Here is a 25495-nt window from a genome sequence, read left to right on the forward strand (position 1 = left end):
GTAAAATAGTACTAAGCGTTCAAGTTGACATTGATCTAAAAAGGCTTCATACTTTATACTTGAAAATTGAATAGTGTCTGATGAATACTGAGAGGTTTATTATAGTCGTTCGAGGGCGCAATTGACAACAAGCAGTGACGTGAACGGAAGTGTTGGACGGAAGTGTCTCGTCGTCAGCTGATAGAGGCTAGCTTCGGTCAAAGGTTTGTACTTTATGTTTTTTCTGTATCGTTGTGACGTTTTATATGAGGTGATATTGTTTATTTCAGTGCACTGTTGTGTATCGATTTGCGAGTCAGCGTTATGGGTGTGGTGGTTCCCTGCCATCAAAGTTAACACCGTTTGTGCTAGCTTCAAGCTAAAACAAACAGCTGCCCAGGGAGAGGATTTACAATTGTGTCATGCTCGGAGACAATGTTTTATCATTGTTTTACTTAAATTAAACGAGGACTTAGAGATCAATATCATAGGTTTATTCCAATATTCAATCTGAACAATTCAGAGCGGGGTAAACTGACGTTTGGCGGTAGGCGGTGTAAAGGTCGGTCTACCGTTACCTTTCCTACTATAATTTCCTAATCTTAGGTAGTGTTTATATCCTGCATATTAATTTGCAAGTTTGTACAAAATAAAACGATCTCCTCCTGACGGCTTCCTGTCTGTTTCTTCCTAATCTGTGTTCAGATGGCTTATCCCAAGTCCAGCAACCCGTTTGCAGATGATGATGAAGAGGAGGGAGCGTATGGCTCTAACGTTGGGGGAATCGATGACAACGATAGAGGTTTGAGTGATGCTGAGAGGCGTCAAAGACACCTGCAGCAGGAGGTAATGCGCACAGCCAAGTCTGCGGTGGACAGCAGCCACCGGTCGCTTGGCCTCATCTATGATTCAGAGAAGATGGGTGTGGACACTGCAGAGGTATGTTACAAAACTAATCAGTGTAGCCATTATGTATCCTCTATTATAGAGGGAACAAGCCTCATGCGGCATCACCTTTTCTTTTTTTTAGGAGCTGATGCGTCAGGGGGAGGCTCTGAAAAGGTCAGAGAAGATGGTAGACAACATGGAGGAAGACTTGAAGACCAGCCAGAGACACATCAACAGCATCAAGAGTGTGTGGGGAGGTCTTGTGAATTACTTCAAGGCGAAGCCAGAAACCAGGCCACCGCCTGTGCAGAACAACTCGTACCAGGCCAGCGACAAGTAAGACTCAATCGCCTCCTCTTTAAGACATTACACAAGTATATGTTGATTTATCTTTTTTGTAATATATGTGATTTTATATTAATATATGAGATAAATGTGTGGGTTGTTTCCTAGCAGCTGACATGAATTCTAGTGTTGCACGGTATACTGATACTAGAAAGGTATCACGATACCCTCATGCAAAAAACAATACGATACGCTCATTTTTTAGTATCGATACTTTTATAAAAAAAATAATACTTTTATTTAATAAAAGTAGAAAATATGAAAGAAAAAAAACTTTGAACGAAAGGGCTTGCAAGTAAACAAGCAGCATCAACTCTCAGGCATACTCCTTGCACGCAGAGGCTAGTCAGTGGGCGTGCCCCTCAGCTCGCGCTCAGCCACAGCAGCAGCAGGCAGTTCACTGAGCGAGTGAGAGTGAGACGTAACAAGATAGCAAGATGGCCCTGAGGGGTATTATTTTCGATAATGACCGGCGACGTTCTATACATTATCCAACTTATTACACGGCTCCTTGCCAGAACAAAACAATATCTTCACACGTGTGTCGTTTAACAATTACCATTCGTAGTGTTGATCAGCAAAGAAATAGTCTGCCAAAGACGTTGACGTCGCTTAGCAACCGGACACGCTGGGGTTGATAAGTTACCGGACTACTTGCGGAGTAATAAGAAAGACGTGAATTAGGCAAAAAATCCACTTTCCTTGACAGCGGTCTAGTTAGGTGTACCGACGGAACAATTGCGAACTACTGCAGTTGCTGATGCCATCTCTCTAAGTTAAAAAGTAGCCGCACCCATCCCAAACCAATCGGAATAAGTGTATACATGTCGATTATAGCGGACTACACCACCTCTTCTATTCCGCATGGAATTCTATTCTGATCAGAGAATTGTATTCCGATTGAGGCGTATTATATATATTAATATGCCTCAATCGGAATACAATTCTCTGATCTGAAGAATTAATTTATTAACGTAATTTGCTCAAAAAGCAGGAAAGGACCAAACTGCTGAAAGTTAAACCTTAGTGAGACCGAGCTGGACCATTATTCATCTCTTTTCCAGATATTTTTAATTTTCACTGTGCTATCGGTTCAGTATCGAGTATCGAGGTATTTTCGGGCAGGTATAGTATCGAAGTCATAATTTTGGTATTGTGCAACACTATTGCATTCTATATTTTTTCAATTCTTAATATCCATTTCCATGATGAAGTTTCCCTTTTACTAATCTTTAATATATACCACCCTGATCTAAGTTTTTTTTATTAGTATTATTTAAAAAACAATTTCTAATCCTTGTTTGCTCAAGTTTATCGCTCTTGCCAAGTCTCAGCCAACCAATCTTATTCAAAATCTTTGCCAGAATTTTGTATTTTTTCTCTTGGCAGTTCCTGAGTGCTTTGACATTGACTGCCCCACCCTCCACAGGTTAGCCATGCTTAGCTGTTTACATTTTGTTTCATATGTAGATTACAGAATGCCCTGTCCTCTAGTCGAGGACATGAAGATAAGTACCAGGCTAGTCACCCCAATCTCAGAAAGATCGATACAGCAGGTGAGAGGTTCATAGTACATGCACTTTCATTCTGTGTTAATTATGGTAAAACCTGGGTCACATTAACATGTGTCTTTTCAAAAACAGGATTTGGAGCCTCTGCACCAGTAGACGACGACCCATCTGTACAGAACGGCCATCCTAGGAACCAGCATCTAAGGGCAGCTCATCAGACCCTGGACAATAACCTAGGTACTGAAAGCTCTTTCTCTTAAGATCTTTAGATGGTATTAAAATGGATATAGCCTGTTTAACGTGATGCATGTAGCTGTTATATTAAAGGTGAGATATTATACCACTAGGTGTGTTCTGACATCACGAGTGGGCATATCCATCTATCTAGGTGAACACGCCCACTCGTGATGTCAGAAGAGGCAGATTTTCAAAACGGCTCGTAACGGCTAAACACACTCACACCTGGTGGTATAATATCCCACCTTTTTAAAAACAGCCTAGTCTGACCCTAAAGCTCTTCTGTGTGTCCTCCTCAGATGATATGTGCCTGGGACTGAGCAGACTGAAGGGCTTGGGATTGGGTCTGCAGTCGGAGCTCGAGAGTCAAGACGACTCGCTAGATTCTCTGATGAACAAGGTCGATAAGATGGACCTGAAGATCAACAACACCAACCAACAAATCAAAAACCTTAAATAAAACCGACTTACATACAAACTTTGAGTGACAGAAGTAGATGGCTTCTTTATTGCTGGGTATCAAAGCTGTCCATAGCAGAATGACATAACTATTCTTTTATATCAATGAAAAATACACATTGTTATTTAGCTTTTTTGCTTACATGGATCTTCCTTTTTTTTAATTGCTGCCTACTAACACAGGCGGTTTTGATGCCTAAAGCCCATCTGTCAGTTTTCATTGAACCGAATATTATTAAGTAAATATGTGTGTCTTATGACTCTACTCAATTGAGTACATTTACTCTCATTTTCATTGAAATGTGAAACAAAAAAATGTTCATCGAAACAAAATCAACTGATTGACCACATTTGATTTTGTTTCAATATTTTTGAAGGAGATATGTACAGAGACTATACGAATGTGCTCATGCTCCAGCAGCAAGCAGTAACTAAATGACTACATGTATAACTGGTAGCCAGAACGTCGTCGCTGTCCACCCCAAAATTATTTTATCATACAAGGAATCTTAACATGTTATGTTTTGCTTGATACATTTTGCCTTACTTAACTCTTTTATTTTGTTGTGCCTGCTATAAAAATCCTCCAAATGTTTTTTCCTTTCCCAATTTTGATTAGTTGTATTCTTTTCAAGGGTGATTGAATCAACTTGACTTTTAGTTTATATCTTTTTAAGATGTATTTGTGACGTGAATAAGGATGTTTTTGAGGCAGATATAATGTGAACAGTGGGGCTGCATTCTGTGAATATAAAAAGTTGAATTTCATAATGAGACAAACACTTTAAATGACCTACAATAGGGGACTAGAGAAACCACTAACTTGCTCCAATTGAAGGATCTGCTGTTTCAAATCTATTAAATTACGTTAAACTAATTGTCTTTGCTTTATAACTGAACCACCAATACTTACAAATTAACATTAACAACATTATATATTTAGAAGAAAAGGTTATTCAATAAAAAAAACTGATTTAAGTTACACTTGGGAAAGCAACGGAATTTGAAATTAGGTGGTCAAAGTACCACTAGGCGGCGCCCTAGTCTCATCCTCAGTATGGATCTATTTTTGTATACTAATACCTTGAGTGATGATGTCTTGTCAAAATCAAGATTGCTCCTGTGAAACATGGGCATTTCTATATAGATTTTGTACAAAATCCAAGATAATGCTATGGGATGAACTTGGCTGATCTAGTTTTTGCTTCTTTCTTTAAAAGTTTAGTTAAAATGTACACGTTACAGAACCTCCACTGCTAACTACAACCCCACCAAATAGTTATCATAAGTAAGCCTCCTTTTTAAACAGAAGGTCCAACCGCCTTGTTTAGTCTTTATCTCTTCTTTGTGATCCAGGAGAATTAAAATGGCCACTACTTGATGGTAAGTTCTGTCATTAATTGCTCAATGGAGTCTGTGAAGACTGTGTTTAGCCCTGCAGTCTTCAAGCTGTGTTGCTGTATGTCTTCTGCATCCCGGTGCGGTGGCGGCTATTCATTATCATTCCTCTGATATAGTCCAGCTGCTTCCACAGGGCAATGCACAGGCCCTCATTAGGAAGCACTGTTAATTACAGTATAGTGTATACATCCCTCTATCTATTTCTGTCTGTCTGTCTAGCAATCTTTTTGTTTGTTTTTGTCTGACAACCTGCATACCTGTCTGCCCCTCTGTCTGTCTGTACATACGTATATCCATCTTATATAGGCCTACACCCATTATATGCTTGTATATCTATCTACATACTTTAAAAGAAAACCCTAAAAAAAGAATATCATATATATACTTTGTATATATTAAGGCACAGGTCTATGCTGGAGCGCCGGCGTCAGTGAGCGGAAATGCGCTCTCCCTGTACGCCGGGCGCGGGGCTGGGCGGTCTTTGAACAGCTGTCTTGTCGTAAGCAAACAATGGCCACGCTGCGACAAAGGCCGACAGTGATGGAATGCCGCTCTTTTCAGTGGGTGTAATCCCAGAACACACTGCTGTCGGAGCCCATCAGGCACTGGGCCAGAGACGGGCCTTCCTGCCCTTTGGACAGCGGGTTAGCGGCGCTGGGTCGCGGCCGACATGGGGTTAAAGCCAGCTTCAGAGAGGCTGCACGGACTGACAGGCCAGCAGCACTGTATTGCCACTGTTGTAGTACGAGGAAAGAAAGGGTTGTGCTGACCGAGGGGAGTCTGGGAGGGGAGGGGAGGGATGATGATGATGATGATGCTGAGGATGGCAGAGGGATGGGTGGTGGTCGGGAGGGGATGAGAGAGCGAGAGAGAAAGGGGGGAAGGAGTTCAGGTTGATGGTTTACTCTGAGACATAACTGGCTCCACAACACTAGTACGGGTCAACATCATTTCCAGTGGTTAATAGTTTCAAGGACATGCATGCTCACAAGAATCAACAGTCAGCGTGTGATAAAAAGTTAAATACAAATTATCTGTATCAGGAATAACAACAATTCTACCAAGTAAAAGATTTCACCATCATGGAGGCTGAAACATTGTCGCGCCACGGGACAAGTCAGTGTACCAGAAGAACATGCCGTGCTTACAGGGGGAACAGTTTCACTCCTTCTTACCTCACTGTCTGCCTGTCTAAACAAACCCTAAATTATAGGAAAATACCCCAATATTATAGGCCATGGGTGATTTCACAGAAACTCACATTCCATTTCTACTATTCCAAGAAATTCCAAGAATTCTACCCAAATTATGTTAACAGATTCATGTTTGCTTTTTTGTTCTGAACTGCCCAGCAGACACCCTTTTTAAATGTAATTGGTGCATGTGAGCATGGGTCTAACTCTGAGTATATAATTACATTATCAACACCAGGTCCACAGCTGTAACTGCTCCTCGGGAAAACCAGCAATGCTACCTGAGGTGTTTGATGATGTTTTGAAGTCACGAAATATTACACAGGCAATAAAACAAAGAGGAAGAAAACAATACAAAGCTTTGTATTAATGTGATACAAGGTAATAATAATGCAACTATTGGTGACTCCAACTGATCATGACAGAAAGAAAAGTGGCTGTATATTTGTTTTATTTTTCACTAATCAACAGTGTACAAGAGTATGCAGTGCTGCCCTAATGATATCCTCGCTTGCTTGCTTGCTTGGAAAGAAAATAAATAAATACACATAAACAAGGGAAATACATGGCAGGGTTCTTTTTTTAATGTCAAGGCAGATCGTTCGCCCGAACATGAAACGTATCCTCCAGTGAGCACAACAGAGTCAGAGCGATGTGCTCATTGAGCATAGGCTGTTATTTAGTGGACATGTTAAACACACAGTAGTGGCCTTATGTAACACAGCAACCGCTAAGGTACTCCGGCTATCCTAAAGAGCTGTATAGGATGAGGGAGGACATGGAGAATCTGCTAATGAGAAAAGGGAGTGAAGCAACAGGCCGGCTGCTAGTCTACAGCTAGGGAGCAGAGGTGTGACTTTTTGCAAGACGCAGCGGTGTTGTTGAAAACTCCCCTTTAAAGCCAATCTAGTTTTTGGTTTGTTTTTGGAATGAGTTGGAGACAGGGATAACAAAATGAAAAAGTAACTGCATACAGCGATGGACAGGTGGAACGGCTCGAGTCCACACCGATTTGGAATCTGATCCACCCTAGCTTATATTACCTATAACAAACACCAAGTAGCTTTAATTTATATTTCACTGTTTGATATCTACATAAACAGCCTTGTTGACGGCAGGTATTGAACCATAGATAGGGGGGGGGGGGGGGGGGGGGGGGGGGACAAAAACTCCTTGTTGAAACCCCTGAGAGTCGATTGATTTGACACACATTCAAAGATGGCATGTACATTCGGATGAAAGTGATTTGTTATGATCAATGTGGCGAAATGTAAAATTAAACGAAGATATGGAAACAAGGATCTAGAAAAGGAAACAAACTAAATGAACGGGTGGATACACATAATCATTGCTATATAGACACATACACGTTACACGTAAAAACTCGTAAGTAGAAAATGTATAAAGCAAAATATTACATTTATATATTTATACATTAAGCATCAAATGCAGTTGCATTATTGGAGGTAGATAGCAAAGAGTCAGAGGTAAAAATGCATATAGGCATTTCTGTGCTTTGGAGGAGGAATGAAAATATTTGTGGCTGCAGAAAAATATTGATTTCTAAATGCTAGAACGTGTGCTTATTATTTCAGGCGTCGTCGTAGTATGTGTAGTACAGAGTGTGAGGCAAAGTAGAAAAGTGGCAGGAAACTGCTGATCTCCTGGGGGGGGGGGGGGGGGGGTCGTTGGAGGCTGCTCACACAAACAGCAGCGAGTACGGCGCACAGCGACAGCCCTCCGTCGAAGACTCCCGCACCCAGGAACCATGGCAACCCGGCACGGAGGCCGCCGCCCAGAAGGTCCTACAACATGGGTCATCGTGATGTTTACTACTGCCTTTTACCCTATGCAAAATGTGCTTCTTACTGTTACTGCGATGAATATGCCTGTTTTGGGTTAAGTATCACACATTTAAGTCCGGGCTCATTTCTTTCTGCTGTTCCATCATCCCTGGAGAAGGGAGCACTCTGACGACGTTTCATCAATAACGTTGTAGTAGGAGTGTTAAGAATGTTCTGTCCGCCCATTGAAACTTTAATCTCTTAATGTCACATTAGAACGCTTTCCTCTTTTGCAGGAAATTAGCAACAAGTACTAAGCAAATGTGGTCCTTATGGTGTGTCTTTGGTTAAGAGGCGGGGCTCACCTGGTGCTCTCGATGCCGTCTCCGCCGCAGCGGTCGGTTTTGGACATGGCGTCACTCTGGCATTCGGCACACACCAGTCTCTCTCTGACCAACTGGGCGCTCCACAGCTTCAGTTTGCAGGCCGCACTGGACTGCTTAACCCGCAGGTACACGCAGTAACTGTGGGCAAAGGCCAACATAGAACAGAACGATAAATGTGTGCAAGCGTTGATCAAGGTGTATGCTGTTGAATCCCCCGTTTATTTATTTATTTTCTTTTTGCAACAAACCATTTTGTTTTTAACATCAGAGAGATGGAGATTCAAGATGAGCCAGGTCACACAGCTGCTTGTTTTGATTTTATGCAGACGTCCACACCACATAGTAGCAAACAACATGCTATGTCCTACTTGTTGTACTTCAATGTTATCCTCCAGAATCCCATGCCATTGCAAACATTTTCCTATTCAGACGTTCCCAGGTCCAGTGGCCTTCAAACCAATTAGGTTACCTTTGATCGAGGTCTTAATAGCAGAAGGCAGACGCCAAAGCCTAGATCTGTTTATCATTTCAGCAGGCTCAGGGCAGGCAAAGACAACCTTCTACCAAGCCCCAAACTGTGCTTCGATTAAACGATTAAAGCTTGTTTCCCAGTTCACTGTAACTTTTGGCACTGGCCTAAGATTTTTTTTGCTGTGTTTGTTTGGTCTATGAGTCAACTGAGTCATGACTAAACACCATCCCCAGTGGGATGTCAGGACCGGAGGAAATATGTCTCTTACTTAGCATTTCTCCCTGAATGCTCCCTCAAGTCTCTATTCAGAACTTAATGTGCAAGGCAGCACCTGTCCCTTGGGCTTGCAAAAGGACCTTGATAACAGATTGGGTTTCAATGTTTAAAATGGTGAAACGTAAAAGACTCTTAAGGGAATTATTTATGCACAAACAACAAAAACACATTGTTCCTTAACTTTATTGTTGTATCTACATTTTTACATATTTTTTAACTCCTAAATTGGCATATTAATCCCAATTAATCAGATTAGATAAAACAAGTCTACATTTACTGTGCTCTGCATACACTAGAGTAGACTCTAGTATCACTCTAACATCACTCTAGTGACTAGAAGGATGTTATTTACTGCACAGTGCCTGTGCATCTGTGGATATCTATTATTAGGGTCAGGGTTCTTATAATTATTCCCGATTGGTAATGCCTATAGGTAAACCTCAAATGATGCAAGAGTAAAACTACATCTGTATTCCTGGTATGCAGGTCTTGAAAACATTTGGTACCATTTCACCCATAGGGGGCGCTATCCCCTGATAGAGGACCATTATGGATTTTTCTCGACTTTTCATGTCTAGCTAAGGAGGTAGGGTATTTTATTAACACTGCATTGTTTAATTCCCTCTTAATGACACTAAAAAGCATCCATCAAATCTTATCTGTTACATAAATATGAAAGTAGGTTTCAAACCAAACAATTAAAAATAAGCATAAAAATGCTTTTCAGTGTGAAGGTGTTGATTACAGGTAAGAATTGCTGGATAAAGGTTGATTGGGGTAAGCAGTGTGTTGGCTGTATATACCTTTCATTACTGCTAGTTCTCCTATTTTACCTTTGTCTCATTTCTCAGCAATTTTCTTCTTGTAAGTCAGAGTTGTATTTGTAAAACTTTAAATCCATAGGCAGTCTTTTCCCCCAGCATCTGTCAGTGGGACAGATGTTTATATAAAATCAGCCTAATGCTGCCATCCGTGGTTAATGGATCACATGTATGACTCATGTCTCTTCCATCCCCTGTAGCTTTGTGTCTCATCCAAAATAAAGGTATCCGATGTCCACTTTAATCGAAGTGAAACGCTCTGGCCTGCCAAAAGGCCGGCCCTCATTGTGTGTGTGAGTGTGTGTGTGTGTGTGTGTGTGTGTGTGTGTGTGTGTGTGTGTGTGTGTGTGTGTGTGTGTGTGTGTCTAAGTGCGTTAGAGCACGCCTGTGCTTGTACCGAAGCACTCCACAATCAGTACAGCTCAAAGATCAGAATATCCTGCAGATATCCAACCGCAGTGTTCATCTCCTACAGTCAAAACAATGTCCAGCTGTAGTTTGAGGTCAGCCTGGCCTTGGCTTTCTCTTCTTGGCTCTTCTGGGTCCCCGTGTTCATGAAGCTGAACTTAAAACAATACAATCTGAGGATCTCAAGGTGAATTCCAATTGGATCAAAGTTCTCCCTAGGCACAAATAAAATCTGACATGAACCTAAATAATTTCTAGTTGTATGCACTACTTATGCATCTACTTCTGTAGATTGACTTATGACCCTTATAATTCAGAATATTCCATGTCGTCACAGGTGAGTCTGTGTGACTGTTAACAGGTAATGAAGGTACAATCAATATAGAAAGAATGACTCCATTATCCATGAGTGAAAGTGGTGTGTTGACCTTTGTGTCCCAAGCAGCTGGCTCAGTGGTCACCTGTTTGTCTTTCGTACCCTACCTCGCCTTCTCCTCCTTCATCAGCATGTGTGGTCGTCTCCATGGGTCCTTGAAAATCCGCTTGAAGGAGTCAGGCAGGATTTTAGCCACCTCTAAAATAATATAAAATAAACCACACCAAAGACATGAATAATCATAGCTCAACGTGAACAAAGATGCTGAAATATTCATATTAAATTTGAGAAAAAGTTTCTAAGAATGCATTGTTGCTTGTATACTCAAGTAGACTTAAGATACAACACTTGTAAGCAATTATTTGGGTTTCTGTGACTGATAAAAACCTTGTTGCTCCAGACTCAAGAGGCTTATCTTCAGTCTATCAAGTTTGGCCACTAAGTCAACAGTAGGAGAACATAACAGATGCTTTTGATATGTTTCAGCTGTACTGAAGACTTAAGATCAGATATGTGGCAATAGGGGACATTAAGAGGTTCAACTCAAAGTTCATTAGGATTTAACAGTATCAATCTTATAGGGATTGTGTACTACACAATACTATACTTTACTATTCTATAGTATATTATACTTTACCATACTATACTATACCATTCTTTACTTTACTGTCTCTATACTAAACTATGTTATACTTTACTATACTATACTATGATATGGTATGCTATGTAATACTAACTTTACCATGTATATTTGAGGTGTTGAAGATTTGAGACCTCTAATTTGAGTCCAATTTTATAGAAATGTCATAGTCATCCGTCTGCCTTTAGTAAGTGTAATGCTCTGTGAGAATATCAGTTTCTGCCCTAACAGGGGATATCCTCTATGATTGGTTCGGGCAATCCAGCCGGCCTATCAGTCAAAGGTACATTCAAAATGCTGTTCTCCTCTGCCCAATCACGTTACAACCCTGGACTCTTATCTACTGCAGCTTTAATACGCACGTACTGAGTCCTGTGCAGGAAGACCACCGCTATCGCCTCACCTTTAGATGTGCTGCACACAGCGTTGTTGCCATAGCAGCCCCTCCGCTGCCTGAGGTCAGGACAGGGCGTCCCCCCGTTCCTCGGGGGCACGGACACCTGGCGGCTCCTCTCGGTGCTGCCCACGCCGCAGGGGGACGTGCAGGGCGACCAGGGCCCCCAGGAGCCCACCACACAGTCAATGGCTGCTGGTAGGAGGGAGGAGGTAGCGGATGAGCTGACGCTATGAGCGTTAGGTAAAGGGGCTAAGACACACACAGACACAATGTGTGTGGGTACACGCGCGTTGAGTCCCTCAAAGTGTTTCACGTCGTGCAGCGTGCCGATTGGGTCGATGTTGCAGTGCGGAGCATTAGCATCGTTGCCATCAGCCAATTCCATCTCAATGAACCAAGATCCCTTGGGCAGTGTGCGGTCTAGTATTCCTAATTCATAGGGCTTTCTGATCATAATGATTTCAGATGTGCTGTTGTTTGCTGTTTCTTTCCATGACAACAAATAGAGCACAAACATACATACACATACTCACGTAAGCAACAAAGTTCTTACGTTCTTACAAAGTTGCAAAGGCAAAAAATATGTAGACATGTGACACATGCACACATCACAAGATGTGTGTGTGTGTGTGTGTGAACGGTATGCGTGAATGTGTGAGTATGTGTGTGTGTGTGTATGTGTATGAGTGTGTACATATGTTTGATTGTGTGTGTGTGTGTGTGTGCTTATGTGTGTGTAGGTGTGTGTTTGTGTGTGTGTGTCTAAGAGACAATGAAAGGAAAATTTGAGACAACTGAGACAAATGAGATGGGAGAAAGATGCGGATTATGAGGATAGAGAAAGAAAGAAGGAAAGAAAGAAAGATATTTGGGGGGGGGGGGGGGCTAGAGAGCGCTTTCAAGAGGCCGCCCATCTCTACAGATTCCCATGGTCCCACTGGGGGGGGGGGGGGGGGGGGGGGGGGTGTCTCAGTGACACGACCGATCCACAAAGCCACTGTGGAATCTCTGCATTCCTGCACATTAGTGCTGCCCACCTGACACTCGCCTTTCCCAGATAGCCACACACACACACATGCAAGCATGCACACACACATGCACAGACACTAATTCATACGTAGAAGAACAAACACAGTCACAAGCACACATGTGAGCAAACTACATGCCTGCAGACATATATAAGCATACACACACAACCCAAAGCATCTATCTATCTATATAAATCTGACGCCTTGGGTTGTCGCCCTGGCGCCTATCCCCCTCCAGACACACAAGACCTAGGAGCCTGCCCCCCCTGATCCACCCAGTGTGACCCACACACGTGGAAGCCACCAGCAGGGTCCTATCAGCTCCCTGGGCCGTTCTACCACTCCTCTTATCCTGCTTCCTGTCTCCCCTCCTCCTTCCCCTGATGTATCCCCGGCCGGTGCTCTGTACTGCACCGGGCCAAGAGGGTCGGCTGGTTCTCGCACACTCAGGGGGGAACAAGGGTATTACCCTGCTGACCCACCCACAGACAACTAGGCACACACACCCTCACAACTACGCACACACAACCTCAGAAATGACCCACACACGCCCTCAGGAATACACACACATCCACGCACACTCTTACATATAACTGCACACTCAATCGTTACTACACACAGAGACACACACACTCAAGGAATCAGTCACACACACACACCCTTAAGGCATAACTTAACACACATAATCACACAGAACAACACACACACACACACACACACACAAACCCACACACGCACACGCACACACACACACAAACACATGCTTACGGATAACTAACCACACATAAAAACACGCCCACATACACTTAAGCATAAACTATACACACGCACACTCACACACACCCACACACACACAAACACTTGAGAATAGCCACCCACACACACACACACACACACACACACAGTACGTGTGGAAGTGCAGCCCCCCCTGCCTCTGGGATCAGGAGGGGTCGGGGGGTAATTGGGAGGCTTTGGTGGTCCCTGAGCTCACTTTCCCCTAAAGCCAGTCCCCCGACGGAACCACCCAGCAGCACAGCCCAGGGAGCCGGTGTAACACAGGGGCCAGGCCGCCCCGGCTCTGGAGCTGATTACAGTGAGAAAGTTCAAATAGGAAACACATGCCAAGACCTCTGAACCCAAGGGCCCTCCACACAGAAACAAATGGTTGTTGTAGTCAGCATGTGGAGCCTTTGTCATTGAGAACATCTGTGATTGTTAATGATGTCGTTGTCATTGTAATTGTTGTTGTTGTTGTTGTTGCGGTTGCTGTGGTTTTCTGAAAGGTTTGTAGGTTTTTTTCAGTCAGGGTTTCCGAGATGTTTGAGGATGAGGATTGATAAAAAATGAACTTTTTAAAACTGCAAGGCACCATCGTCTATAGACAGCACCTGGAGCAGACTATTGGCCAAAACCAGCAAGTGTTCAAAAGAAGAAAAGATTAAACGAAAGAAGAAAGGGGATCACAGGATATCTTCTATGGTGAGGAGATGGGTCTTAGCCAGAGTTTTCTCGGCGGTTGGCATAGCTTTAGAGAAGCAGTATTAAAGCCGGCATTATAGGAGCTAAATTAATCTGTGTGATCCAAATCTGGTTTCTGCTCTTCCGTTGTCGGCCACATTCAGGTCACGCTAGTTGTTGAGTGACAAATTGGTCATTGTAATGAGCCAAAAACCTCAGCGATAACATGTAACCCCCCCCCCCCTCTCTCTCTCTCTCTCCCACTCTCTGTATCTCTCTCCTCTTTCTCATTCTTTAAAACATTCTCTCTCTCTCTCTCTCTCTCTCTCTCTCTTTCTCTCTCTCTCTCTCTCTCTCTCTCTCTCTCTCTCTCTCTCTCTCTCAAAGGTCTGTTGCCATTTTGTTCCATAACAAAAGACCCCCCGCATCTCCCCCTTGAACGCAAGGAACCGGCCTTTATCTCTGTTTGGCGCTGTGGCACATTCTGTCTCATTCTCTCTCTCCCCCCCTCCCCCCCCCCCCCCCCCCCCCCCCCATCTGTCTCTCCTTTTAGTCGTCTCTTTTCAACTACTGCCCTGCCTCCCACCTCCCTCCTCCCCGTCTGTACACCCCCAACCCACCCCAGCATCACTTCCAGCAACCCCTCCTTACTCCTCATCCTCCTCCTTCTCCTCCTCCTCCTCCTCCTCCTCTTATACCGCCTCTATGATGGAACCCAGATGCCCAGCTGTTCCAAAGGACTGGAGAGAAAACTCCTGCGCCCCACCCCTTGGCCTCTCCCTCCTCATCTCCCCATCTCCCCCGACCTCCCCTCTGGGGTCGGGGCATTAGGAGAGAGCCAGGCTGCTCTGTCACACAGGGCACCAGCCTCTTAATAAGCCTTAGACATGAGAGAGGACTTAGACTTAATAACGGGCTCCCGCCTAAACGCTTCCTGCACCCACGTGGAGCGAGGGGCGCCAATGAACCCACTATTAGATGGATTTTCTAAGCATACACAGCTGAGGCTTCATTTGAGGGGATGGATAATATATATAAAATGATATATAAAAATATATAAATAAATGAATGAGAACATAAGGACATTTATTCAAGTTGGCAAAGCAGAAACTATGCATCACTTGTGATTGGATACCACCAACAACTACAATTTGTATGGTAAAATAATTAAGTAAGGATTTACAAATGTAGTTAGCCTTCTATATCTGAACTGAATGCTGTACAGGATTGTTGTAAGACTATTGTCTTAGTTATCACAACCCAAGTGCCAGAATGCAATGTTATTCCCTACTGATGCAACATTAGCACTTTCTCACTGACCAATACTTCCAGAAGTACTCAAATTGAAGTTACAATTTTAAATCTTAGTTTACATCTGCTATGTCTTACAATAAATATTTAATTGACAATGTCTTTCCACCCCAATATTGTTATTTAAAGTCAAAATGTCTAAGATCGAGACCTTCCCAGTTAGTAGTAGTAGTCTTTCAGAATGAAAAAGAGTCAATCACAAAGTTCTGTCCATTCTAACTGTATGACGCAAACTAGCATAGCTTGGCTAGTTGGGTGGGGTGAGTGGGAGGGGTTCTGAGGGTGTAGAAGGTACGATTCCTGTAAACAAAGAGAGAGGTACGGGCTGGCCAGCATTATTCATCCATAGAATATATCAGTTACAGGATGTGATTCTATTGATTACATTATTGACATGACTGTCCCTCAGGATGGCCCACAGATATACGTCCAGGTCAGTTCAAGCTACGAGCTTGTTGAAAAGGTTTAACATTGATTCTTCAAAGCTTTGGTTCGACATAAGTACCAGCTGCATCCCTGCAACAGCTGGCCTGCGTCGTCTCTTATGAGCAGGCTGCTTCCTCCTCCTCACACGGGGCATGTGTGAGGAGGAGGAAGGGCGTCGAGGAAAGAGTAGGGAGGACAACATCACAGTGTGACAACGTAACACACTATGGTTTAAAGATAAGCCCCCTGCTAGTGGAGGCGTCGGGGTGGGACACTTGAGGGATGAGCAAGCCCCTTGACGGAGGAGGTGGGGGGGGTACATTCTCCGGCATGTATGATAACAAGCAGACACCAGTGATTCTGCTGATTGCCCCCTGTGGTATCAAACTGAACTCCTGCAACACAAAGTCTGGACATTGTATGGTGTGTAAGGGAGAGGACACAGGATATTTGAGAGAGAGAGTGTTAAACTTTTAAATAAACTGGATGTCTTGCGTAATGGAGATGACCCATGGCTAGAGTGTTGTATTCTGACTCACAGATGTTATGCAGATGCAGGGGATTATACTCCTACAGAACACACTCATTTATACCAATCGCCACACTTTGAGCATGTCCAGATATCGTGGTATCAGGCTGTGTTGTTGTACACTGGGGTGGGAACCGAATACCAACACTCTCTCTCTGTCTCTGTCTCTGTCTCTCTCTGTCTCTCCTCTGATGTCCAGCTCCCCGGGCCCTCTGCTCACCTGCTGCTGTCAAGGTGCTAATGACAGCCTGTGACAGACAGTACACAGGCACCACACCACACAGCCTCAGATACAGACCACAGAGCCACGCCACGGGTGAGACAACATAAGGGGGAGCCACTTCAATGGAGCACTAACCCAAAAGACCTGCGTTGTTTATAGGACGGCCAAGATAAAGACACTCAGGTTGCACCGAGAGAGAGCTAGAAAGAGGGGGAGAGAAGAGAGAGAGAGAGAGAGAGAGAGAGAGAGAGAGAGAGAGAGAGAGAGAGAGAGAGAGAGAGAGAGAGAGAGAGAGCAAAAGATAGAAAGATGGGAAGATGGAAAGACATAAAGATAGAAAGAATGGAAAAGGTATTTGTTGGCATCTTGTTACTGTTCCAAACAGGGTTCATAGGTCACGGTCAACAAAGTGCCCCAACCAAATAAGGGTCAGCAGAGCAGAACTCTTTAAACGTTCTCCTCTATCCTTTCCTCTTGTTCACCAGATTCACAATTTCCTATTCAAACCAATAAAACCATATAAATGCTCCCCCTCTTAACTACTACTCCTGTTGAGAATAAATGCGCCTTCTCTCTGTACAAACAGCACATTGAGGTAAATAATGTTTATGTTTATTGGATTTTTTCAGACTATGGTTATTTATGATAATGCGACTAGGGCTAGTCATTATATTTGTATAATTGTAAATTGTAAATCGAATTATATACTGTGTATTTACATAAAGGTGTTAGTGCATTGCTGTCAAATTAAGTTCCATTGTGTTTTACTAGGCAATGAAAATAAAAATGTATGTAATCTAATCTACATATGATTAATTTGACAGTAAAGGTGTTTATAGGTCTGGTTAACAGTATTTCATAAGGATTATTCTGGGCAGGGGCCCCACCCACAGGTCATTCACTATGCAGGGCTAGACTGCCTGGCGGCCCCAATCATACAGGAGAGGCTGCTAGCCAACCTCAGAGACGCCAGCTGTGTTTAAGCAACACAGCGATGAATCAGCCCCCATCTGACACGGTTCCTGTTCTTAATGTGGAGCTTAGCAGGTACATGATAAGACAGGACGGCCCCTTGGATTAGGTTGTACCTGGACTTCTACAAGGTCGGCCTGGATCCTACAACTGGCCTGTTGCATGGCTGCTCTGGCAGCAGACTAGGGAAAATATTCTGATATTTAAAATACTTAAATTAGGGAGGTGTTTCAGCTGCCCACAGCCTATTGAATTACAGTAAACACTTCCATTCCAGATTGCTTTGGGCCACTGCACTGGGGGGGCTAAACAACCTTTATTATGACAGAGACAGCAGTTATACAAAAGGCTCACTATTGTACTTTGAATGTACCACACCATTGAGGTACTTTAATAGTAGTTGGCAGGGTTTTAAGTGTTCTTGGCTTGGGAAATCATCCCCGTAGGCCATTAATGGGTTGCACTTACAGTTGGACAAGAGTGTAGTTATGAGTTTACCTGTGTACTCTAGGTGAACTTGAGGAGTTCCAGTTCACTGACGCTGCCTTATAGTAACCTATTTCAGTGCTCTCTTTATCTCTCTCTTCTCCCTCTCCCTCTCCCTCTCTCTCTCACACTCTCTCTCCTCTCTCTCTCTCTCTCTCTCCCTCTCTCTCTCTCTCTCTCTCTCTCTCTCTCCTCTCTCGCTCCCTCTCTCTCTCTCTCTCGCTCACTCTCTCTCTCTCCCTCTCTCTATCTCTCTCTCTCTCTCTCTCTCTCTCTCTCTCTCTCTCTCTCCTTCTCTCTCCCTCTCCCCCTCATTGCATTTTCAACACAGTAACCCTGACCATCTTTGGAGGCCTGTTCCCAGGGTGTCCATTCCTCTGTTTGCCCATATATAGCATTGACTATTAACGTGTGGGACCTCTACAGAGTACAGATAGGGTCTAAAGGGGCTAAATCAGAATTCTGAGCCTAGATCACGATTCATGGGGTCATGAATCAGGCTCTAGACCTCCTGACTAGGAGGGAATTAGGGCCACATATGTGAGGAGTGATGGTGAATGGTGGTCGGTCCCACATACAACCTCGACACACACCCCACCACTAATTAGTCATAATCCATAGATCGCATGTTCAAACTGTGACCGCGGACACACACACACATATACACATGCACACACGCACACACACAGACACGCACACACAGACACGCACACAAGCACACGCGCACACACACACACACACACACACACACACACACACACAGAGACACACACACACACACACACACACACAGTCATCACCATCGAGGTGATTTGAACACAGTAAACTATAATAAATTATATCATATTATCATATATTAATATATATTTTAGCAGCCCAACATCAGAGGCCAGCACGCTTTCCAAAGTTGCTCTATTCTTGGATGCTGTCCTACTCGCTTTCCCCCAGCTTTCGCTATTTCTTACCTGTTTCGAAAATAACGGCTCATGATAATGGGCGCTAAACAGACAGCTATGTGCAGTATGTCTCACTGTCTCCGTGTCACCTATACGCTAACCATCTCTGGCTCTCACTGGAAGACAACCAAACAAACAAACAACAGGTACTTCTCAAGGGGCGCGAAGCACAAAGAACACGCGGTGTCCCGGGACAAAAGCTCTACTTTGGGATCTGTCTCTGCGGCATTTCTCAAACTCTGAATGATGATGAATGATGAGGATCACTGAACATGCGTGCAAGGGGGCAGGAAACTCACCAGATATTTGACACACACGCTGATAGTCATCACAGCAGTCACCTGTTTTCTGACAATAGGTATCACAATAGCACACCGTCTTTCTCTTGGTGTACTCAAAGCACTCGTTATTCCGTCCCGTACAACAGTTCGGGCTTTCTCTCTCTCCGCAGCCCGCCTCGACTATGGGAATAATCGCCCAGGTGAAAAGCGCCAGATATCCACACATGATGAGGCCAAACCCGGGCCAGACGACCCCCTGCGCTCCCATGACGAATGGTCCTCCGCTCAGCACTTGGGTCCTCTCTTGGATTCTCGCTGGCGCCGAAGACCGAATTGTTGGCCGAATTGTTGATCGAATAAAAGTTCAGTCTACTAATGGTATTGTCTGTTCAACGGCATGACCTACGACTAACGTTTTTTTTTTGTATATGTATTAAAGGAACCGTTGAAATCCTCTATGAGACTACCTGGGATTTCAACCAGCATCTACATGTACCAGAGATGCGATGCAGTCTTGGGTTGAGCACACGGTGCGTACACACTCCTCTATCAGCCCAACGGACACCGCCCCTTGGAGCACATGTCACGGTGGTCGTTGTCGGAAAGTTGAGCTATACAGTATGACCATCTGTTCTCTCTCTCTCTGTCTCTCTGTCTCTCTCTGTCTGTCTGTCTGTCTCTCTCTCTCTCTCTCTCTCTCTCTCTCTCTCTCTCTCTCTCTCTCTCTCTCTCTCTCTCTCTCTCTGTCTCTCTCTCTATGTGTGTGTTGGGCGGGGGGTCTCTCTCTCTCAAGCATTGTACTTATCTTAACCCGTGCAGGTTATCAATAGGATTATAATGAAACACGTGTAACAGTAACAGCATCAAGCTTGTGAATAAAAGGAATATACGTTTTTTGCCAATGTTTTGACGAGTAGGCCTATCATATATAATTCTCATCGAAAAATATGATTAGTTTGTATTTATTCATCTCATTCAGCACCTTGGATAGCGACTCGGAGGGTACATATCAATAGCTCGATTCCGTTTCCCTCAGAAGGGCGCAGCAGACCATAGTGTGTGCTCTCCTCTGAGAAAACCTTTCCATAATACTGAGGAGGAGAGGAGCCGAGAACAATGGCATTACTTACACTTCAGTGGCCCTGGTTGGGTTGTGTCTCACGGGGAGGGGAGATGAGGGGGTGGTGGAAGGATACCAGACGCGCGTATCTGAAGGGGTAGGCGGGTAGTTTGAACCAAAGAAAAGTACACTCTTGCGGTCTAGTCCATGTTACACTGTTCAAAGCTCCAGCCCTCGTTGCGTTGATAGCCTACACGTGAAACGAGATGAGAGATGCTCCGGGATCAAGCCGGGTTAGGGGAGAGAGGCAGAGGGGAGGTTGGCGGTGATGATGGCAGGATCAAGGCGGGTTCATGAGGAGAAGACATTGCCAGGCCCAGCTATGACCCCTCATACTATAAAGCCCTTTTGTAGCCAACAGGAGCCCCTCGGATCTTTATTGCAAACCTTTTATATTACAATTATTTAATTCCTTTAGCAAATTAAACCACATGAATATAATCATATTCCATAACAAAATAAATACCTTACCATAATCTAAAGAGAAAAAAACACTTTCAATGTTTTTAATGGTTCATGTTTTGACAATACTTGAACACTATTCAATATTTTACCAAATCCGTTGCAGGAAAGAAAGTTCAAGTAAGAAGTTGCGTCTATGGGAATGTTAGGTAAGAGCCACCTAGTGTTCATCACAGTAAACGGTGTGTTTATCCATTTTTCTGCCCACTCTGTCCTTGCTATACCACTTTGTGACAGTGCGTGTTTATTTGGTAGTGTTTCTTACATTTCATTCAGTGAGTCATGCACGCAACAATCCTCACCTGCTCTTTAACTGCAGGCCAGTCTACTCAATCTGTTATTCTATGTCCCACCAAACCTTTTCACACAATTACCAAGAGAACATTACTCATGCTATTTCACAACAGACAATGGTTTAGGGGGGTTGATTGGAGAGATGTGTGTTTATGTGAATGATTGAGAGGGAGAGATCAAGGGATAGACCGAGGGAGGGAGAGGGGGGAGAGAGGGAGAGAGAGTTGAGTCACCCTAAATGGGCTGAAGCCAAGTACAGAACAATGAGTTCCCTGTTTGATTTCCCCCCTGCATCCCCCCCAACTGAAGCCCCCTCTATGATTTGTCAAAACATGATCTTCTGTACCCAGAGGACAGAGCAACACAGTCAATAAATACACACGATAGAATAAAAACAACACATTACTTAAACTAATAATAATTTAATATCACTCACCCTCTCCAGATGCTTATTTTATATGTTTATTAAGTCTTGCCCAATAATATGAAGCACTCACTTTTTAAATTAAATACAGATAAGATGTCTGAGTTGCGTTAACATTGCTATAATTCATAGACTGAACGTAGAACGTTTACTGGACATACAACACAGGACCTATATTAATTACAGGTGGTTTAAATTGACACCCTGCCTTTGATATTTGGCAGTGATTAGCAAAGGCTTTTATTTGTCCAGAGAAATAACAATATAGAGACACAAGAATGCAGCGACAATAAATCTTAAAATATAGCCCACTTAATTTCCATGGAATGCGAGAAATCAAATCGCCCCCAAAGAATCGGTCACAGTAGTTGTTGTTTTTTTACATTGAACCAGTCTTTTTTTATCAACCAACTGCAGCAACAGAGCAAACACATCTTTCATCCATCAGACCAGTAGCCCCTGAAACTCATACATTCATATATATACGATTTAAAAGGGTTTAGATCCATGAAGATATGGAACAACAGTTTCAGCTGGAAATGGTACCGCAGGGGAAAGAATAATGGAAGACACATGAGTGAAACATTGAAATAAAATTCAATCAAAATAAATCAAAGAATAAAAATCAACCTTTAAAAGATTATAGCACCAAAGTATTGAACTGCATTTCTGAATGGGACTGACATTTATATTGAATTACATGGAATGTGTCGGCTTGCCAAGTCAATGAAGAATCACTGCTTAACAAAAGCGGTGAACCGGAGCGGTCTGAGAAGATTCTCCAATCTACTAATTCAGTGCCCCAAATTATGATTACTGTTATTATTATTGTCAATATGAGATGTTCAACATCTACTCTATGGTCCATCTCGATGAAATGAGCTCTGAAGTTAACAATACAAATAATTCATAATTTACAATCACAGTGAGTTTAATTTGCCAAAGTCTTCAACCCAAACCTACAATTTTAAAACTCTACACAGGCAATAGCATCTCCACCACAGAGATTTAACATTCAATTTGCAATAAATACTTACGTATACTATGTTATAACTCTTTTTCTGTACACATATTTTCCATTGATAGAATGTGATTTTTTTTACCTGGCACAGGAATCAAATATATTAAAGCTTTCTGTAAACTATGATGTTGATACTAAACTAATCACAATCTTTCTTGTATAAAAATAATTGGCATATCAGGAACATTAAACACTGTAGTTTCAGTTGTAGAGGTTATGATTTGAGGTCATGCACCTTAGTCCCATGTAGAGAACATAGTTAGACACACAGACACAGGAAACTCTGTGTGGGAAACTGTAAGTAAAAGAGCTGTTTATGATAACAAATTATTCTGCACAAACTGCTAAAATTTAAGTCATGGTAGGGTTGCCAAGGTTACAGTTTTATTCTAACTACATTGGTGGTCACAGTGTCACATTGGGTGTTTTCTCAGTTTTACCCGCTAGATGGCACTGTTTACATTAAGGAAAAGGTCATACTTAGGTTGGCCATTTAACCCGTTTTCCAGACGACGTTCAGAACCTTCACCACCTCTTCATAAATGATGAAGACTATGGCCACATCCAGACACACTCTGCCCAGCCGGGGGACCGTACCCTTATAGAATCTACAGAGAAAATATGCAGAGGAGAGAGAGAGAGACAAACACAGGGGGATATGAGCATCTACAGAAAAATAAATCCCAAAAATCAACATACAGGGGGAAATTGTCTCAGTGCACTGTGAAGTCGAGGATTAGGAAAGAACATACAAAGCATATATGAATAAATATGGGCAGGATTTCAATTAAAAAAAAAGTAAGACTGCATACATTAAAGTGATGGTTGGTTGATTTGAATATAGGATTAAACCTCACTTCAATTTGATACAAATCGGCATGACCTTTTGGAAATTATTTGATAAATGACAAATGAAAAATATGCACTTATTATGAAAGACTTAAGATTGGTGAATGTGTACTCACGCTTTCACACCCTCGTGCCTGAGGATTTTAACGGCGCAGTCTGCCGTACTTTTATATTTATGTGCCTCCAGACCCTTCAAAGGAGATAAAGCAAAAGCTTAGGAGATATTTACGTCAGGGTAAACCAATAGTTCCCCACAAGCCATTCAAACCAAACGCCCTCCGCGTCGTTTTAACCCCACGAGCATTCACTAGCAGTATAAATATACCTACGTTAACATATCTCCATTTACCTTTTAATACAAAAATGCACCATCATATACTTTATGTATAGCTTATAAATCCTCCATGTTGCACAAATTCATCGACATATCAGGCGAGCCCAAGTGGGGTACCGTACCCAGGAGTGTGAAATACTGATTACACTGCTTCCACTGGCGTGAGCAGCGTAGAGGTGTGCTGTACACGACGTACCTGCATTCTGGTCTTAATGACATCCAGCGGGGTGTTTCCAAACACGCTGGCTGCCCCCGCCACGGCTCCAAACAGACCGGTGAGGAGCGGGTTGATAGACTTGTTTGGGTCGTCGCCTAGGGAAAGAAAAGCACAGCGCTGCAAGTCAATAGGAGTCCAGGGGTAGCATTGCACTCCTTGAATAGCCTGTTACACAATTAACATTATGCTGTATTTCTCACAAACGCCACTAGAGGGCAGCAGTCACCCATTGTTTTTTGTAAGTTCTGCGATGTTACACATGGCCGTACTTGTTCGTACACACATTTCTACATACAAATATTCAGAAATACGACTCAAGAACACCAATTTCAAAAAAACTAGGATCCCAATATTGCCTTGGATGAATAATTTTCTAATAGAGCTCCATACTATGAATGTATATAAAAGTATGAACACACTAACGCACCTTTGTACCAGTTCCTGAGTGAGGTCATGACATAGAAGCGGATGGCCTGGTTGGAGCCCTGTTTGAGGACGGTGGCGGTGAGGCCTTGGTACGTCCCTCTCAAACCTGCTCACACAGACAGCAGCACAACCCTATTAGGAAGTTATATCAATCATATCTGTGGGCCCTGCCTCAGGATCTCCTGATGGTGGCCTTCTGGGTCAAAATACCCCTGGAAGGCCCAACAACCAAACACGGTAAAGATGCTTCACCTTGGGTATTGACGATCTCTCGGACTCCATGGTAGAAGCCCTTGTATTTGGGATTGGCTGAGGTCTGGTCGTGGATGAACTTGACCTGCACAGGAGCCGATGATGCAGAAATAAATAAAAACAATACATGGAAACCGAAAACACCCAAATAGAAGTGATGTATTTAAATCACAACAACTGTGAGGTTCAGTGAAATAGATTGAGTGGAAGACATGAGGTGAAGTGCAACTAATCAAGCAGAAGAGAATAATCAAGCAGATGCATGCAGAACCTGCTGAGCCTTGGAACAGGGCTTCAAGGCACGGCCTGCAGCAGGCCCATGCACACTGACTCTATATATACGCTGGAGACACAGTAAAGGACCCCATCGTACCTTGATGGTCTCCATGGGACAGACCACCAGGACGGCCTCCATCACCCCGGCCCCCAGGCCACACAGCAGGCCTTTGGTGCTGTCCAAGCGGCCGGAAGTGTCCCTCGCATGGTTACTCAAGAACTCAAACACCCCAAACCTGAAGGACAAGATCACATGCTGAAGTAAGGAAGGGGGAGTCTTAGTGAGTGACACACCCCGGGAAAACCAGAACAAGACAAGCAAATGCAATGTGGATTTGTGGTTAGGATTTTGTTGAGTTTGAGAAAATAATGTCAACGATTCGTATCTTTAGCTTCAGGAATCTTAAAATAGTTGACTTTAAACTCTCAGGTTTTTATGATCATTCAATAGGAATAGAGCAAAAGGAACCTTGAGTTCTGCAGTTCTTTATTATTGAGCTGGCACTCGACTCTTTGTCTTTGCCTTCCTGGTGTGAGAGACACACCAGGAAGGAGCAGGGCTTGATTAACTGCCGAG

General features: G+C 43.3%; 3 protein-coding genes across 4 annotated transcripts in view; 1 reads left to right on the top strand and 2 right to left on the bottom strand.

The window, feature by feature from the left end:
- Window positions 1-51: 51 nt before the first annotated feature.
- On the top strand, window positions 52-4273 carry snap29 (synaptosome associated protein 29). The gene is made up of 6 exons (XM_079742518.1): window positions 52-203; window positions 685-918; window positions 1010-1203; window positions 2683-2768; window positions 2856-2960; window positions 3260-4273. The coding sequence occupies exons 2-6, from the start codon at window positions 685-687 to the stop codon at window positions 3418-3420; spliced, it is 780 nt and encodes a 259-aa protein (XP_079598644.1). The 5' UTR covers window positions 52-203; the 3' UTR covers window positions 3421-4273.
- Window positions 4274-7260: 2987 nt separating this feature from the next.
- LOC307083355 (somatomedin-B and thrombospondin type-1 domain-containing protein) lies at window positions 7261-19718 on the bottom strand. 2 transcript variants are annotated; one of them, XM_079747210.1, is made up of 5 exons: window positions 19262-19718; window positions 11580-11762; window positions 10644-10734; window positions 8163-8321; window positions 7261-7818 (listed from the first exon to the last, which is right to left on the bottom strand). In XM_079747210.1, the coding sequence occupies exons 1-5, from the start codon at window positions 19509-19511 to the stop codon at window positions 7713-7715; spliced, it is 789 nt and encodes a 262-aa protein (XP_079603336.1). In that variant the 5' UTR covers window positions 19512-19718; the 3' UTR covers window positions 7261-7712. The 2 variants fall into 2 exon arrangements, with proteins under 2 accessions (XP_079603336.1, XP_079603335.1); XM_079747209.1 differs by having other exon boundaries at window positions 11580-11765.
- A 1807-nt stretch (window positions 19719-21525) lies between these two features.
- The window catches only part of LOC307081988 (tricarboxylate transport protein B, mitochondrial), a 15905-nt gene continuing 11935 nt past the window's right edge, over window positions 21526-25495 (bottom strand). Inside the window, exons 4-9 of the mRNA XM_079745387.1 lie at window positions 25016-25154; window positions 24643-24727; window positions 24392-24496; window positions 23944-24059; window positions 23530-23603; window positions 21526-23172 (exon numbers count right to left, since the gene is read on the bottom strand). Coding sequence (XP_079601513.1) covers window positions 23058-23172; window positions 23530-23603; window positions 23944-24059; window positions 24392-24496; window positions 24643-24727; window positions 25016-25154 — 634 coding nt within the window. The 3' untranslated portion in view covers window positions 21526-23057. The remainder of the gene's footprint in view (window positions 23173-23529; window positions 23604-23943; window positions 24060-24391; window positions 24497-24642; window positions 24728-25015; window positions 25155-25495) is intronic.

This window comes from Pollachius pollachius, assembly GCF_949987615.1.
Source record: "Pollachius pollachius genome assembly, chromosome: 1".
Lineage (NCBI taxonomy): Eukaryota > Metazoa > Chordata > Actinopteri > Gadiformes > Gadidae > Pollachius > Pollachius pollachius.